Below are 18395 nucleotides of genomic sequence, written 5' to 3'. Positions count from 1 at the left end.
CCCAGTCTGGGATTCTCTAGGCTGCAAATCCCAGCCTGGTCATCCATCAAGGTTTTTCCTTTATCCCAGCCTTCTTTATAACCAGGAGCAGTTTCCACTGTCACTAAACCCCAGGATGAGTTTCCTTAGGGGTTCCTGCTGTGCTCTGGGTGGTTCAGTCTCTGATATTCCGTGTGTGTCTCATCTGCTGAAGTTCTCCAGCACTTCCTGGGCTGGGAAGCTCTCCCTTTGCTCCCCTGCCCAGCTAACTGTGGCTCTTTTCCCTGTGTCCTGCTCTCCTGCAGATCCATGGCTGAGCAGGTGCTGGTCATCGGCGGTGGGGGCAGAGAACACGCCCTGGCCTGGAAGTTGGCCCAGTCCCCACATGTCAAACACGTGTTTGTGGCTCCAGGGAATGCAGGAACAGCTGACAATGGAAAAATTTCCAATGCAGGTAAAACCAAGGAAAATATACCATTTTTAAATTCCATAACTCAACCAGTAAGTTCTTGTAGTCCCCGAGCTGATGTCACTGCTGGGAATGTGAAAATGTTGTTGTTATTACTATTACTACTATTATTACTACTACTATTTTTGAAGGGTTTGGGCCTGTGAAGTAGATTTTAGATGCAGTTACAAAGACAAAAAATGTCTGAGCCAAGCCTTGTGTAACTTGTGTAATTCATTTTATAAGATCTCAGCTGTGATATGGAATTCTTTAGGTTTGGGGTTGGAGGATTCAGCCAAAGCTGCTCCTCTGGGAATCCAGCCCAGGATAGTTGCTTGGTTCCCACTAAATTCACTCCTGTGTTGACAGCAGTGTGTTGAAGCCCCGTGATCCCCACAGCCTGTGACAAGAATACTCTGTCACCATGAAAACAAATTAATTCCTGTGTCTTAGGGGCTTTAAGAAATTCAGGTTATTTTCAGGTATTTCTCTCTGTGTACTGACTGCCTGTTTTGAGCCCTTGGCTGAAGACATTAAGCTCTGAGTGGCTGTAATTGAAATCTTTCATAGTTATTAGGTTGGAGAAATCAAGCCTAAGATGTTTCAAATTGAGCATCCGAAATTAGGGGCTGCATTCCAAAAAAAACCTTGGAGGAATTACTCAGATTCCTGTGTCCTTTATATAACAAATCCCGAATCAGAGGCTTTAAACAACCTGAGACTTCAGGTTCCACTTCAGAACATGTGGTGAGGTATGGAATTCAGGTTAAGGCAGGATGCATGAGCATGGATCACACACATCCACTGCTGCATTCCTGGTTTTATGGGAGCAGCTTTTTGGGCAGTTATCTCCTGTGGAAAATGAGTCCTGTCAGGTTCTTGTCCAGCAGGTGATTGTGGTATGGAATTCCACTGGAATGCTTCATTATAGGCTTTGTAAAGAACTTTGTCCTTAATTTCTCTGTCTAATTCCAGTATCACAAGTAGTTCTTTGCTCTGTTTGGCCTTTGAGGGGAGGGCCCAAAGGAAGAGCCTGACAGGGCCAGAAAGTCAAACAAAAACCCTTCCCCTGGTGCTAAATGGAGCCAGTGCCAGTCTGCCTGGCCTGGGGAATGGCAATTCCAGCATGTTTTTGCAAGCTGTGTCATTTTAAAAGCTCTGGGCTCTTCTCTCACCTTGTTATTCCATAAAAAACATTGCACCAGCAGTGGAAGATGGTGGAGCTCGAGCCAGGCCCATGTGTAATAAAATCCTTCAATAACTATGGGACCACCTGCACTTTGGAAGAGAAATTCAGCCAGCCAGGAAGAATCTGGAATTTGAGGATTTTAAGGAACCATTTGTCTCACCTGCTCAGGAATTCCAGTGCTGTCACTGGATTTTAGCTCGGGGGAAAATGGATAACAGTTTCCCAGAAGCACATGAGCCCTCTTAGCTGGTGTGGGCAGCAGTGGCTGGGAATCTCCTGCCCTGGGGGACAGGCATTTTTGGGGATAATCAGCACTTTGCTCTGAAAGTTCTTCCTCCCTTTGTGGTTCCTGAAATTGCCTTTAATTAGCATTGCAGCTCTGGGTCTTGGGTGATTAATGAAACATAAAAAAGTGAGCTTAAAATTATAAATAAGTTTAAATCTTTAAAACCTAGCCAGTACCCAAGTCAAAAATTAAAGTTGTTATGGTTAATCTGAGCCTGAAATCATTTCTGACAGTAAAGGGATTTAGGCTGTCTAAATAGAGGTTTATATTTGATTTTAGATTGAATTATCAGGGCAGTTCTGGTGCCAGAAGCATCTAGAATGGCTTGGTGAATGCAGAGATAGAAATATGTGTGTCTGAATGGACTTCACCACCCTGACACCTCCTTCTGTCCCATTTTACCTCCCAGTGGCACTTGTGGTCTTATCTCTAAGCTGGAGCTTTGAAAACCTTGGTCCAGGGTCCTTCTGTCTGGTTGTAGAGAAGGTTCAGCTGTTGTTTTAATGCCCCCTTTCACTCAACACCCTGAGGAAAAACACCATGATTTGTCCCTGGGTGCTGGAAGGACATTCCCACATCGTGGAAATCTTGGGCCACATTCCCTGTTCGTGTCAGGAGTAGATCAGACCTGCAGCAAGATAGCTGGGGGTGAATTCCAGGCTCTTCCTTTCCCTGCTTGGAGAGGGACCTTGGACGAGGGATGGAGGGACAGGAAAATGGGAATGGCTTCCCACTGCCAGAGGGCAGGGTTAGATGGGATATTGGGAAGGAATTCCTGGCTGGGAGGGTGGGCAGGCCCTGGCCCAGGTTGCCCAGAGAAGCTGTGGCTGCCCCTGGATCCCTGGAAGTGTCCAAGGCCAGGTTGGACGGGGCTTGGAGCACCCTGGGCTGGTGGAAGGTGTCCCTGCCCATGGCAGGGGTGGCACTGGATGGGCTTTGAGGTCCTTCCGACCCAACCCAGTCTGGGATTCCATGTTCTGTGGATTCATCCATCCAGGATGGCAGGAGCACAGTGGGCACTGACTGTCCACTCCTCTCCTTCCTCTCCCATCACCTCCCAGAAACTGGCCAGGGGAGCCCATCAGCTCCTGCTGTGTTTGCCGGTCTGCTGCCATGTCCAAGGGAAAGGAGGAGAGGGAATGGCCTTAAATTGCCCCAGAACAGGTTCAGATCGGAGATTAGAGACAAACTTTCCCTGCAGGAGTGATCAGGCCTTGGAATAAGTGTCCCAGGGAGGTGGTGGAGTCCCTGTGTGTGGGATTGTTGAAGAGGCCCTTGGGGCCATGGATTGGGGGTGATGTGGTGGTGCTGGGGTGGGACTGGGTGATCCTGGAGGGCTCTGCCTGGATGACTGTGGGATTCTGTGCCCCCTTTGCCAACAGGGTGCCCTGTTGTGTTGTTTCCTCCCAGCCCAAGCAGCCAATCCACACCAGGCTCACCCTTTGGCTCTGGGGGTCCATCCTCTCAGACCTTGGCTTTATTTGTCTGCGATAACTCAGTGGGGCTGCGGGGCCTTTGCGTAACGTTTTTATCAGGAGCCCTGGCGTTGTTGTTGTCTTTGGGGCAGCCTCTCCTTCTGTTTGCACAATCTGGGGCAGTCCAGATGTTGTCACAGGGAATGTTTGTTTGTGGAAGGGTGATGGTTGTAGCCACCTGAGCCCACGTGCCCTTGGCCACAATGGCAGCACTGGTCCTTCTTAATTAACTTCAGCTTAATGTACAGAAAAAATGTTCTGGTTCCCCTTGGTCTCAGTGAGGTGGGTTTAGTGCACCTCTACAAAAAGAAGGAAAAAAAAGAAAATAGATGAGTTGGAATTCCACCACCAGCCACTTACTTCATTCCCCACACCCTGCTGACACAAATATCCTGAGATCATAGAATCCTGGAGTGGTTTGGGATGGAATGGACCTTAAAGCCCATCCAATGCCACCCCTGCCATGGGCAGGGGCACCTTCCACCAGCCCAGGTTGCTCCAAGCCCTGTCCAGCCTGGTCTTACATCTGTAAAGCTTCATGGTGACTCTACAGAGGGAGGAGACTGGCTGAAAAAAAGATTATGTTCTGGTTAAAGTCAGTGCTGACCAACACTCCTGATGGGATCTCACCCCCCTTTGTGTCTCCACCAGCTGTTCCAGTCAGTGACCACGCTGCCCTCGCCCAGTTCTGCAGAGATCAAGACATCAGGCTGGTGGTGGTTGGTCCAGAGGTCCCTCTTGCTGCTGGTAAGAGAAACAAGCTAAAAATCACAGCCTTCAGCTTTTAGGAAGAAAGGGAAATTTTAGTCCTTGTCTGTCATCACTCAGCACTGTCTGAGTGTCTCCAGTGGGAATGGAAACAGATCCTCTGGGACACCTTCCCTGAAACTGGGGGCTGTGCTGAGGTGAAAATGAATTTCTGAAGGATATTGTGTTAGTAATAAAAGCAGTTTTGGTTTTCCTGTGGAGTTTTCATGTTTTGAAATAATTATCGTTTGAGTCTTGGTGAAAAAAGATAAATATAAACGTGCTGGTAATTTTTCTGTTTGAACCTTTTACCTGTGCAACCATTGGCACCTTCACAAAAGCCTAACGTTGGCTTTTGAGCTAAAAGATCCAATAAACCAAAGGGGGATTGTCACCTCTTCCCAAATCCTCGGAGCCTGAGGAGTCCCAGGCTCCTGATTCCAGGGAGGAATGCAGCCAGGGCCCAGCTGGGGAAACAGGCACTGCAGAGATGTGTGTGACTTGTTATTCCTGACATCCTTGTTCCAAGGGGTCAGTGCTCCTGTGTCTTGGCCTGCCTGAGTGCCACAGATCATCTGGAGGTTCCTACCATGTTTGTGTTGTGTTTGCAGGGGTTGTGGATGACCTGACAGCAGCTGGGATCAGGTGTTTTGGCCCCACAGCAAAGGCAGCTCAGCTGGAGTCCAGCAAGAGCTTTTCCAAGGCCTTCTTTGAGCGTCATGGCATCCCAACTGCGAGGTGGAAAGCCTTCACTGAGCCCAAGGCAGCCTGCAGCTTTATTAACAGGTACAGGGCTGGGCATTTGAGGCATGTTTTTATGTGCTGGATATCCAAACCCAGTCAGATGATGGCTGATGTGTCGATGCCTTTGCGATGGAACATCTGGAAAGGTGTTAAAGGATCACCTACCACTGTCAAAGTGCAGCAGGTGATAGAAATGGTTCTTGCCTACTGCTCCAAAGTGAAATTACAGTTCAGTGCTCAGTTTACAGGAGAATGTAGGACAGGTTTTATTTCTTTTCAAACTCCTGCTGTGGAGACCCAGTGAGCAGCCTGAGAACCATCTGTTCTGGTTCTTGGCCTCTTCTGCAGGAGTATATTTGGAGACTTACTCAGCAACTGATGGTCTGCTCATCAGGGTACAACCCAGGTGACCCCAGATAATACAGGAGTGAATTATTGCATGGAGAGCAGGAATGAACACTCATGGAATTCAGTGGTGGGGCAAAGAAGCACAAACCCTTCGCAGGCAGAGCAGGAGGAGCCTGGTTTGATCTGTGTGTTACTCAATAAGGTTGCTATGAAAACACAGAAGTGTTCTGACCTTTTGATCTCTCAACTCTTGAAATGCTCAAATTGTCTTTGCAAAGGTTGTTTAGTGTTGAATGTCTGTCCTGTGCCTCTGCAGTGCAAACTTCCCTGCTCTGGTGGTGAAAGCCAGTGGCCTGGCAGCTGGCAAAGGAGTCATCGTGGCCTCAACCAAGGCAGAGGCCTGCAAAGCTGTCACTGAAATGATGCAGGTGAGCAGGGATGTCACACACTCACCTGGGTACACAGGAACCCTCTCAGAGCCTCAGAGATGTTCCTTATTTCTGTGTGACAGGAGCTTGGCTGGGAGACATCAAACCTTCCACCCATTATTTGGACAGCTATGAAGCTCTGTTATATTTATTGCTGGAGGCATATTTCCTGTAGGCTCAAATAAAACCATTCTTCATGGAAACCCACCCTGATTTCACTTGTTTGTACATGCATTTCCTTTTTTTATTATACCATCTGAGACTGCTGCAGCCAAGCAGGAACAGGAGCTCTGGCACTGAGGAGGATCTTTACAAGCACCATTAGCTTTAGGACTCATCACACAGCACTTGAATGTACAGTAAAATTCTAGTGGAATTATTCCAAGTGAAGTGTGCAATGAGGTAGGATATTCTACAAACATATTTGGAGCATCAAAATTAGAACTGAGGCAAAATTCAGTGATTTTATCAGACCAGTGAGGAGCACAGAGCTGAGGCTGCCAGGTCAGGCCCTCAGCTGGTGTCAGCAGAGGAGCAGTCTAAAATTCCATGGAGCTCTGCTGATCCCCAGGAGATGGGATCTGACAGACCTGTGTTTCAGTGTGGGTTTCAACAGGGGCTCTGCAGTCCCATTTTGGGGGGTGAATAAGACAATAAATGTCTTAACGTGTGCCCCAATGTCGTGTACAAAAAACTGTGTGTTAGGGAGTCTTATAGACCCCAAAATCACCTTGTCAGCATGGGCTGGTTGTTCTTAATTTCTTAATTACCCAGAACATGCAGTCAGTGTTCAGACATTGCACTGGGATATGAAAAATCTTGCTCCCTTCCCATATATTGTATAAAACTGCACTTTCCTGGCAAGCAAAACTTCAGATGGGAGACTCAACAGTCGTTGCTGTTGGTCTCAGTGACATGGGGGCAAAACTCAGCTTGTGGAATTGCTCAGGAATCACAAATATCCCCTGCCATTTGAAAATACTCAGTGAGAAAACCTGCATTTATTTAAGAATAATCAGAAAAGAGGAACAAGGAATTTCCCACTGCTGGCACTGACCCGGGGGGAGAAGGGATTCAGAGTCTCAAACCTGTGCTGTGGGTTTTTTGCTGTATTAAAAGTATTTATTTCTTGTTCCATTTTCAGTACTTTAAAACCAGTGAAACAGCAGTAAAGAGATTTTGTTTTCCTGTAGGATAAGAGTTTTGGCACAGCTGGGGAAACTGTCGTTGTTGAAGAGCTTCTTGAAGGAGAAGAGATTTCTGTAAGTGCATCTCACTGTAACACCTTGACTCCCCCTGCCCTAAACTACCTGGGACACATTGTAGGACTAACCCCACCTGCAAAGGGGAGAAATTTATTCTTTAGTAAATGAAAAAAAATCATTGTGTCAATTAAAACCAGTTACCTGGTGTAAATAAAGTGGTATTAATTAAAGACAGCTGTGCTAAGAGCCAAACTCCCTGTGGTCTGTTAAAATAAATCACATTAAATAAGAATAACTCAAACAGCTGTTGCCACATGGGAAAAAAATCAATCCTTGTTTTGACAGTGTTGGTTTACTCTGCAGAGGTAGAGAGAACTTTTCCTTCATTTTAAGCTGATTCAGCCCCTTCATTTAAAAACTAGAACTTGGAATACCCAGCAGACTTACTTGATACAACACAATAAAACAAAGTCCAGTTTATGGTTGGTTTTTTTCTGTGCTGACTGACAACAGTGAAGAAAATGTACTGCTTTCCTTGCCCAGCAAGATAATTCACCTCCCACAAATCATGTATTTTTTAATATATTAATATTTTAGCTCTTTTTTCTTTTGATTAGCAGAATCCTTGCTTGGTTTATCAATTTTATAATTAGCATTATAAAATGGGTTTCATGCTGTTCACATTAGTCCAGACAGTGAACAACATTACCCAGCTTCAGTGAGCAACATCAGCCAGTTGCAGAAGCTGCCAGCAGGCTTGTAATTATGAAGATACTGAGGATAAAAGCAACTGTTGTATAAATAATTTATAAATAATTCACGAGCAAGCAGCTCTCTCAGCGAGGAAAAGGAAGCCTTGGAGGCAATGGAATGCCTTCCTTCCGGGGCAGGGGGAGGGAGGGGAGGGAAGCAGTCATTTCCACCGGGCTGTGTTTTAATTTTTTAACTTTTTTTTTAAAGTTTTGAGTGTTTCTTTCCAGTGCAGCCACTGGTGGTGTAGTTTTCACCTGTTTTATTCGAGGGGATTTCTGGAGGAAGGTCGTACGAAACGAGGGGAAGGCAACTCTTTAAAATCCCCTCGTTTGTTTGGCGAGGGGGGCAGAGTTGTTCCTCCTCAGTGTCCCCACAGAGCAGCTGCAGTCCCTCTGTTCCCCCTCAGCTGTAGAATCCCACAGGCTGGAATTTTAACTCTTCCCTGTTCCCCAGTGCTTGTGTTTCACCGACGGCGTCACCGTCGCGCCGATGCCGCCCGCCCAGGACCACAAGAGGCTGCTGGATGGGGACGAGGGGCCCAACACGGGAGGGATGGGAGCCTACTGCCCAGCTCCTCAGGTAAAAATGGGATGGTGGGGAAGGGAAAAAGGGGTGGCTGAGGAGATGTTTCACTGCAACTGTGTTGAAAGCATGGGGGAATGTTCAGCTCCACCAGGATGAACGGGAGGGAACGGGCTCCTGTGGATGGGAAGAGCTGCCTAAAACAGACAAGGCCAAGTCAAATCCATCACTTACTAAATTTCCCTGAAGAGGAGGATATTCCTACTGAGTTCCTTGGAATTTTAAAGGTGGAAGTGGTGTTTTTACAGCCTGGGTTTTGAAGTGTTTTGAAGGGCTGATCGTTAGAACCAAGTGCTCCAAAGCCACACTTTTACCCTGTGCCAGGCAAAGCTGGGGATGAATTTCTGCTGTGCCTTGAGGCAGTTTGGTGTCTGTTTGACAAGGAACTTCTGTCTGCAAAAGTAGAGGGAAAAGAATGATTAGTTTTCCATTGGATGGAATGTCTTGGAGTGAGCAGGGGACCATCCAAGTGTTCTGCTCAGGTCTTAAAAACACAAAATCGTGCCCTCCCTTTTCACCAACCCTGTTTTCTGGTCCTGTTTTATTAGATTTCTAAAGATCTGCTGCAGCAAATCAGAGACACTGTACTTCAGAAGACTGTTGATGGCATGAGGAAAGAAGGTGTCCCCTATTTGGGTAGGTACAGAAGTCTGGGATTTTTAATCATGAGGAGAAAGGCCTTTTATTTCGCTTTTTCCTCTTTGTAGGCCTAACTCAGCCTGGAAGGTAAGGGAGGTAGCTTTGATTTCTTTGGCAGCTGGGTTTGGTGTCACTGGCTTGATTCAGAGTCCGTGGAGATCAATAGATGTCATTTCCTGAAGGGGGGATAATTGTCAAGCGAGGAAGAACAGCCAGGAACAGCAAAACTGTGACCACAACTGTTTCTGCCTGATTTATTGTTCCATTTCTCAAGTTCAGTGAGCACAGGGGACATCCTTCTAAACCCTGTTATCAACAGACTCAAAACAAATGAGCTGGGCAGTTGCTGAGGGAGTTTTTCCCATCATTTTCTGTCCTAGGTGTGCTTTATGCTGGATTAATGCTCACCAAAGATGGGCCTAAAGTTCTGGAGTTTAACTGCAGATTTGGTGACCCAGAGTGTCAGGTGAGTTATTCTGGGGGTAGATACAGTTTGGCATTAGGGGAGAAAAATCTGTGACCATCTATCACTGTTGTTAACCAGCTTTTGGGTGAATAATTAGCTAATTGCACTGAGACTTAAAATATTTGGGTTATTTATTCAGGACAGAAGATCTCTTTGGAAATCGGTCCATTCCAGAGAAGATTTCAGCAGGCTGGACTCAAATCTGGGTTTCACAGGGACCAGCTTGACTGGAATTCAGCACTTCCCTATCTTTTCTGGAATGGAGTTGGATTTTTTTTTAATTTATTAAAGAAACCAACACTTCTTTTCCCCACTCCCAGTTTGAAAGTGGAAAAAGCTCTCTTAATTTCTATTCTCCAGGATGAATAGGGTTCTTTGTCCTGTACCTTTTCCCCTCCAGATGTAACAATTCCCTTCTTTTACCCATAGAAATTACCTTCAAGGAAGGGTGTTTTTAAGGGTACCCAGATTACAGGCAGTATGTGTGAAATACTTAATGTTATTTTTACAGCTGCATTGGTGTCTTTTGAAAGGCCAGGGGAGAAAACAGAGCACTGCTTGGTTTGACTGGCTGCTCTTGTGTTTCTGCAGGTAATTCTGCCCCTGCTGCAGAGTGATTTGTACGAGGTCATGCAGGCAGTTGTGGACAAAAGGCTCTCCAGCTCCCTGCCAGCGTGGCTGGAGGGCAGTGCAGCTGTGACCGTGGTCATGGCCAGCCAGGGCTACCCGGGGGCCTATCCCAAGGGCTTGGAAATCACAGGTAAGTGCAGCAGGAGAAACCACAGACGGCTCCTTCCTCTCCTGTTCTCTCTCTTGCTGGGTGAAGGTGAATCCCTGGAGCTGAGATCCATGCAGACTGGGGGCGTGGGGCAGCAAGAACCAGCTGAATTTTCACCCATCTCAGTTTGTTCTATTTTCACCCCTCTGGGGTTGTTCTGTTGTATTTTCGATTCTCCACGTTCATTTAACGTTGGCACAGTGTTATTTAACATTATTTAACATTGGCACTGTGTTATTTAACATTATTTAACATTGGCACTGTGTTATTTAACATTATTTAACACTTGACATTGGCACAGTGTTATTTAACATTATTTAACGTTGGCACAGTGTCATTTAACATTATTTAACATTGGCACAGTGTTATTTAACATTATTTAACATTGGCACAGTGTCATTTAACATTATTTGACATTGGCACAGTGTCATTTAATACCTGCTGCAGTCCAGGGGTTCTGCTCACTGCTCCCTACCCTGCTGCTGCTGTTTGTGCTCAGTGTGGCACTGGGGCACACAGCCCAGTGGAATCACACGTGGGCTGAGGTGTGTCAGTGAGTTCCCCTGCCCTGACACACGAGCAGACTCGTCCCTCCCAGTGCAGTTTTTCCCAGTGTGTCCCCGTTTCCCAGCGCGCTCACGCGGGCTCTGTGGTTTCTGAGTGTCTGTTCCCTGAGCACGTTCTAACCAACAGCTTTCTCTGCCTTTCTTCTCTCTCTCTCCCCCCCTGGCAGGGCTGGCCCAGGCCCAGCAGCTGGGGCTGGAGGTGTTCCACGCTGGCACGGCCCTGTGGGACGGCCGGGTGGTGACCAGCGGGGGCCGCGTGCTGACCGTCACCGCCCTGGGCCACGACCTGCCCACGGCCCTGCAGCAGGCCAACAGGGGGGTGGCCTCCATCCACTTCCAGGGGGCCATCTACAGGAAGGACATTGGTGCTCGGGCCATAGCCTTCCTCAGGCAATCCAGGTAGATATTCCAATAACAGCCCTGCTTGACATGCAGATAGCACCCCTGGTCCACGTTAGTCACTCCTGGCAGGAGTGATTCCCTGTCACTCTTGGCAGGTTTTAACCACTGTCCTTGTACTCAACCTCAGCAAGGCCAGCCAGGGAGGAACAGGCTTTTGGATGACTCTCTTCCATGTTCTTAGTCCCAAATATCGATTAAACCGCAGTGGAATTAAACTAATCAGTTAAACCACCCAGGAATCATTTGTGCTGCTCCTGGCTGTTAGACCTGTTTTGGGGAAGGTGAACTTCTGGTTCTTGGGCCTGAAGTCACAGCTTTTGCTCTGGATTTGTATTGTCCAGAAGTCTGATGTTAATATTAGTATCAGGAAATGTGGTCACAGCCCCAAGAGACAGGGTGGGATTGTTGGGGTGTCCTGTTCAGGGCCAGGGGTTGGACTGGATGATCCTTGGGGGTCCCTTCCCACTCAGGATATTCCAGGATTCTGAATATGAACAAAGTTTGAGCTGATCTATTGGTTCATTTTAGAGTTTTTAGAAAGGGTTAAAGTTATCTTGAAGCCTCCACCTTGTTGGGATACACATTTTACTGGAATGGCTGGCCAGCAACATGGTAGGATTTATCATTCCTTTTCATCCTTATTCCTTTAATTTTCACAGTGTTCAGTTTGAGCAGTCTGGAGATCACATGGGTGTGGGGTTTTTGTTTGTAGCTGTGAGTCCTGTTGTCCCTCTCACGTCACTGAAAGCTTCTTGCAGGTTTTTAGACTCCTTTTCCCCTGATCTGAAGCAGCTCTGCCTGTCTCCAGTTAGCTCCAAACACTCCTTTTGCTAATGGGTTATTTTGTAGCCTGGGGGCACTTCAGTGAGTTCAATCAGTGCTGATAGTGGGTCCTGTTAGGATTCTGTAAAATGGTGATCAATAAACTTCCTGAATGAACCAGGGTGTTGGTATTTAGTCTTCTTTCTCTCCCAAGTGCTCTGCATCCCTTGAGCAATGGAGGTGGCACCGTGGAGTTGGGATCTGTGTTTGCAGGAGTAAATAATGAGGTCAGTGTGTGAGGCAAGAGGCTTTTAATGAGCAGTTCCCTGCAGCACTGGGTTCATGGGCCACAGCCAGCAAGTTTCCTGCCTGGAGTGGCCTGGCTGGGAGGATCCCTGGCCCATCAAGGAGCCTCCTGGGAGCCCTTTGCAGTCCCTGCCTGTCTCAGTGCCCTGGGCTCTGCCCCAGGCTCTGCTCCTGGACTGGCAGAACAGTTGGGAATGTGTCAATCCCACAGTCCCAGACTGGTTTGGCTTGGAAGGGACCTCCGGGACCATCCAGTTCCCCCCCTGCCATGGGCAGGGACTCCCTCCCCCAGCTCAGGTTGCTCCAAGCCCCATCCCCGTTGGATTTGCTGCCCACAGGGAAGGAAGGGGAAAGGTTGGCCTGGAACGTTGGGGACTTACCAGGAGGATTCATCCCAAGGCATTTCCCTTCAGGAAAACAGCCAGAACATTTACTCAGTATTTCAGAAGATCTAAATAATTAGAGATTCATTTAAAGGACCAAAGTAGATTAAAAAAAAAATCTAGAAATTTAAAATACTTTTAAAAACAAGGTGAAAATCTGGTGTTAATCATGAGAGAGCCTGACTTTGCTCTCTAGTTGTTGCAGGCCACTATTTCCTTGAGTCTCACTCACAGCCTGAACAGAATTGTGATAATTGTTTTCCTCTTGCCAGCTCTTGACAGGGATGTGGTGGCAGTGCAGACACCTTGGTATTTTCCTGGTAGCACCACTCTTGGGCCAGTTATTCTGGGATTTTAGTCTGTCCTGGTCAGTGCCAGATATTACAGCAATGATCTTCACAGGAGAAACAGTGTCCTAGACACTAAAAAAAAATCCCACATCTTAAAATTAGATTTAATAGAGTACAAAAACATTTACTCTGTTTTATGCAATTTAAACATTTGTGTCTGTCTCTTACTGGTTTTTAATATTTACTGAATTCTCAGCCTGGTTCCTGTGATGGGTTTTGGGGATTAACTGTATATTTTTTTGTTCAGCTGAGTCGATTTTAAATGAGTTTCAGTTGTTTGGTTGTATTGTCCTTGTTAATCAAGAGTGTGTTTCACCCTTAGAATTTGAACTTCAGTCTGGATCTCATCAATAAGAGAGAGAAAGTAGGGCTGGACCTAAAATAGGGATGCAGCTGGTTCCTGCCACTGCCAGCATGGGAATAACAGCTGCTTAACTGGAGTGAGATGTGTTTGGTGGGAGTTAAAGGTCATTAAAATCTCTGGCTCCAGAAATAAAAGGTCCTGCTGGAAATAGGAGGTGGTGCCTCATGTCCCCAGTGAGCTGTGGGGACACAGGGGACACAAACACTTCTTTGTACATAAACCCCACCTGGAGCTTCCTGACTTTCCTTTCTGGAGTCCTAAAATCCACCTTAGAACTTGGGTCTTTTTTAACTAAATTTAAAATATATTGTTTAGTAGAAAGTCCTTTTAGGTGAAAAGGGCTGGTTTTGTGGTGGGATCCTCCCAGGTGGGAAGGAGAGGCCACCCTTCAGCTGCAGCTGTAAAACTCTGAAGGTATCGAGGTCACTGATTTATTTCTGCCTCTTTTACCTTCTTGTTGGGGTTTTCTGTCAGTGGTTTTGGCCTGGGGTTTCACTGGATGATCCTGATGCCACTTTGAACTGGAATATTCAAGTCCTGCTTCTGGCAGAGTGTCTGTGGTGCAAACCCCCCGTGCTTTGTTTCTTTGGTGCAGTAATCCCTGTCCCCAGGTCAGGTTCCAAACAGCCTTGAGCTGCTGAGCCTGCCTGAGGTGAGTCCTTGGAGATCAGTTCATGGGAACAGTCACTGGGCAGGGGGGAGAGCAGTGGGGTGGGAGGGCAGGATGGCATTCCAGGTGGGGGATCCCTTAGGGGTGGGAACAAGGGAATCCTGGTGGGAAACAGATGTTTGGGATTCACTGGTCAAATAATGTTTGCAAACAGATGTTTGGGATCCACCAGTCAATTCCATAACCTGTTTTTCCAGAGGCCTGACTTACAAGAACAGTGGGGTGGACATTGCAGCAGGGAACACTCTGGTTCAGAAGATCAAGCCCTTGGCTGCAGCCACGTCCAGGTCAGGTAAGACATGGCCCTTCTGCTCCTGTGCCATGGAATGAGGGTTATATCTGGATCTAAACCTCCTGCTGTGTGTTCTGGGTGTTCCCAGGTGACACAACAAATATCAGGGGGAAGCAAATGCCTGTGATTTCCTCCAGGCAGACAGGTTTTCATCCCCAAATGACTCTAAACTACATCTCCTGAATGCCAGGGGTGTTAAAGAGCACAGGACAAATGCAAGCAAAAGCCTCACCATTTCCTGCTGGGTTTGATTGCATGGGTTGTTATTTCTTGCAAAGTGAACTATTTAATTTTGGGGGGATGAATGTGTAGAAAGGTTACAGTTCCTGAGACAGATGTGGAAGACACATCTTTTGCTTGGTTAAAACAGCATCAATTTGTGCCTTTTTTTGCTCTAGCAAGTCCTTGTAATTCTTTGGATAGATTTAAATTATAAAAAAATTTATTAAAAAACTCTTTTACTTCAGATTAGCTGAGAACCTTCTGATAAAATCAGATATACAGAGAGAGAAAAACAGAGATACACACACCAGTACAACCAGTACCAGTCTGTTGCCACAATTCCTCCTTTATTTTTCAGAAAAACACTCAGTGCAAGGGTGAATTATGTCAGTCACAGTAATTGGTGACTGTTCCATCACCAAGTCTGGGATTTTTAGGCTTAAGTTAATGATGAATTAGAGACAAAGCCAACCCAGGCAGATTAGGAGCTCCTGTGCCTCTGGGAAGAGGCTCTAAATGCCAGAGAAAAGTTTCCTGGTGACAAAGCAAAGTTGTGTTGACAAGTATTGGAGAGAACTTGTGTTGGAGATCCTGGAGAAGCCCCTGGAAGTAAAACTGGGCTCTTTCCTCCTGTTTCCTGACAGGCTGCAATGCAGAACTCGGGGGCTTTGCTGGGCTCTTTGACTTGAAAGCAGCTGGTTACAGAGACCCCATCTTGGTGTCTGGAACTGATGGGGTTGGCACAAAACTCAAGGTAAGGTGGAAATCCACGTAAAGGAGGGAAAAATAGCACAGAAGGAAAAATGCTTTAACGGAAAATATGGGTTGTCTGGTAAAAATACCTATTTGTCTTTCTAAAAAAAAGGGATGAAAACTGAAATTGCCCTTTTTCAGGCAAAATAATTGAACACACATCTCACTTCTGGCCTGTAAATAGCCAGAAGTTGATATGATGCCTAAAATAAGTGGGGTTTAAATATTAATTATGAAATCAGGAGCTCTGTTTCACGAATGCAGAACCTCCACACTCCAAAAAATCACTCAGGGGGGAAAAACATTTAATCCCACGGTCGTGTTGTGCTCGGGCCTTTCCAGGAAACCCCTTCCAGCTCTGCCCCCTGCTAAGTGTCTGTGGGACTCGCCAGGGGAGACAGGAATAATTCCTGAGGAGAGCTGGGAGAGCCCCCAGGGATGGTGACAGATGGAGCTGCTCCTCCAGCAGCCCCAGGAGGGCGGGTGGGATCCGGGGCCGGTGGGATCCGGGGCCGTCGGTGCTTTGGGCCTGGCCCAGCCCCCCGCTGGTGTCTGGGGTTCCCAGCCCACCCCAGAGGGTCTGGGTGTGTTTTGCAGATTGCACAGGAGTGTCACAAGCACGACACCATCGGGCAGGACCTGGTGGCCATGTGTGTCAACGACATCCTGGCCCAGGGAGCTGAGCCCCTCTTCTTCCTCGACTACTTCGCCTGCGGCAAACTGGACGTGGACGTGGCTCAGGGGGTCATTGCAGGGGTTGCTGATGCCTGCAAGAAGGCTGGCTGTGCTCTGCTGGGTAGGAACAGCCTCCTCGGGAGGGTGTGGAAAAGCTTATGCAGGATCTTTATAGTTGATCTTAATGGGGTTGTTTTCCTGCTCTCTTGAAGAATCTTAGAGGGGTAAAAAGAAAGAATCCCAGAAGGTTTGGGTTGGGAGGGACCTTAAAAACCATCCAGTGCCACCCCTGCCACGGGCAGGGACACCTTCCACTATTCCAGGTTGCTCCAAGCTCCGTCCAACCTGGCCTTGGACACTTCCAGGGATGGGGCAGCCACAGCCTTTCTGGGAATTCTATCCCAGCCCCTCCCCACCCTCACAGCCAGGAATTCCTTCCCAATATCCCATCTAACCCTGCCCTCTGGCAGTGAAAGCCATTCCCCCTTGTCCTGTCCCTCCATCCCTTGTCCCCAGTCCCTCTCCAGCTCTCCTGGAGCCCCTTCAGGCCCTGCCAGGGGCTCTCAGCTCTCCCTGGAGCCTTCTCTTGTCCAGGTAACACCCCCAGCCCTCCCAGCCTTTCCTCCCAGCAGAGCTCCTTCATTCCTCTAATCAGCTTCCAACCAAGATGATTTCCCCAAAATGAACATATTCCAAATTGTTAAGACTCAAATTTAGATGTTTTCCTTTTCAGCCCTAGAATACAAGTACATGAAGTATTTTACTGCCAAGTTCTGTGTGTGCTCTGCTGTCCAATGATCTGGTTAGCCACAAACACAAGACAATATTTCCCTTCTGGAATCATTAAAAATACACCCTTACCACTGCTCAACTCAAGGAAAGTATTTCTAGGTCAGCAAAACCCACATTCTTTTGTATAATTCTTATGAAAGGACTTCAAAACAGGGTTCAGTTTTAAAGCAGTGAAACCCAGGGAGTTCTGTTTCCTCACAAAGTTTTTTGCTTTTCCTTCTTTTTTTGTAAAATCAGACGTGTGGAATGACCATGATGTTTCAAAAAAGACCTTTGAGGCAAAAAAAATGACAGTTCAAATGTCTTTAGGTAATTCTGTCTTTTTTTCCAATTCCTTAAGAAGGTTGGGAACAAAGTCCTTTCTCAGTGGGAACGTGTCCTTTTGGGGCCGTTCACCAGCTCTGAACAGGAGGCTCTTTATGCCCTGGTTTATTTTTTTGCTGTGTGAACTCTTGGTCAGCCTTATGTTTGTTTTAAGGTGTTCTCTCCATTTGTCAGACACAACCAGACCATTCATGGGGCAGCACAGGCCCTGCTGTGTGAGCTCCCGGGACGGAGTCGCTGCACTGGCAGGGTTGGATTTCCAGCTGGAGACTTTCAAACTGCAAAGGCGTTTTTGCAGCAGCTGAATATTCAGCTCAACAACCCTGAGCTCATCCCAGCCAGGGGCTGAGGGCTCTTCTCCTGCCTGGATATGCACAAACTTCATTAAATATGGATTTAAGTGTTGGGCAGGGCGTGGAGCAACCTGTCTAGTGGAAGGTGGGACAAGATGAACCCCAGACCAGGCTGGGATTCTGGGATTCTGCAATTAAAAAAACCAGTCTGTGAACATCTCCTGAGCTTGAAACCTGGGGAAATTGCAATCCTGTGGCTTTTCAACCCCCGCCTGTGTGTTCTGTGGCTCCCAGGAGGAGAGACGGCCGAGATGCCGGGCATGTACCCGCCCGGGGAGTACGACCTGGCCGGCTTCGCCGTGGGGGCCGTGGAGAGGGGGCAGATGCTGCCCCAGCTGGACAGGATCTCGGATGGGGACGTGCTCATCGGGGTGGCCTCCTCTGGGGTGCACAGCAACGGCTACAGCCTCGTCAGGAAGATCGTGGAAAAGTCCTCCCTGGACTTCTCCTCTCCCGTTGGTGCCTCTGGGGACCAGACTTTAGGTACTGCCTGGAGCCTGAGCTTCCCAACACTTCACACCACTCTTTGGGCTGGGCCTTTGCTTTTGCAGCTTTTCAAAGGCACCAGGAAAAATGTGTTCCATCTTTAAGGTGTTTTCTCTTCCTTTTGTCTCCTGTGGGTCACGTGTGCAGGAAATCAATGGAGGGAGGGGGATAAACAGCTACTTGTGTGCTAAGAAAGGCAGAACACTGGGCTTCTCTCTGTAGCACAGTGGGCACTAATTTCCCCCATTTTATGGTGATTAGCCTTTCCTTCTGTGCTGTAACTGGCCTTTTTTTCCTCCTCTTCCAGGAGAGCTCCTGTTGACCCCAACCAAACTGTACAGCAAGACCCTGCTGCCCGTGCTGCGCTCGGGCCACGTGAGGGCCTTTGCCCACATCACTGGGGGGGGACTGCTGGAAAACATTCCCAGGGTGCTCCCTGACTCCTTCGGTGTCGTTTTAGGTGAGGTGACAAGAAAGCTGTGGGCAGGTCCTGCTGTTGCTGTGGGTTGTGTGGGAGCCTGTGCACGTGTAGGGGCTGGACACACCTGTCTGGAAATGGCTGAGTCTGGCCTTGGACCTGACCCAGGGCCAGGCAGAACACTGCAGTGTAAAGGCTGCTCCCCATTGA

The 18395-nt window shown here is 47.7% G+C and overlaps 1 protein-coding gene across 1 annotated transcript; it reads left to right on the top strand.

The window, feature by feature from the left end:
• The first annotated feature begins 84 nt into the window (after positions 1 to 84).
• Positions 85 to 11036, top strand: LOC103759800 (trifunctional purine biosynthetic protein adenosine-3). The gene is made up of 11 exons (XM_029965886.1): positions 85 to 171; positions 285 to 433; positions 4029 to 4124; positions 4736 to 4910; positions 5533 to 5644; positions 6838 to 6906; positions 8056 to 8181; positions 8733 to 8820; positions 9204 to 9289; positions 9881 to 10049; positions 10801 to 11036. The coding sequence occupies exons 1-11, from the start codon at positions 116 to 118 to the stop codon at positions 11034 to 11036; spliced, it is 1362 nt and encodes a 453-aa protein (XP_029821746.1). The 5' UTR covers positions 85 to 115.
• Positions 11037 to 18395: the final 7359 nt, after the last annotated feature.

Source organism: Manacus vitellinus, unplaced genomic scaffold (genome assembly GCF_001715985.3).
Source record: "Manacus vitellinus isolate BGI_N305 unplaced genomic scaffold, ASM171598v3 scaffold_122_pilon, whole genome shotgun sequence".
NCBI lineage: Eukaryota > Metazoa > Chordata > Aves > Passeriformes > Pipridae > Manacus > Manacus vitellinus.
Note: the sequence above shows the minus strand (reverse complement) of the source record. Positions and strands in the feature narration are given on the sequence as shown.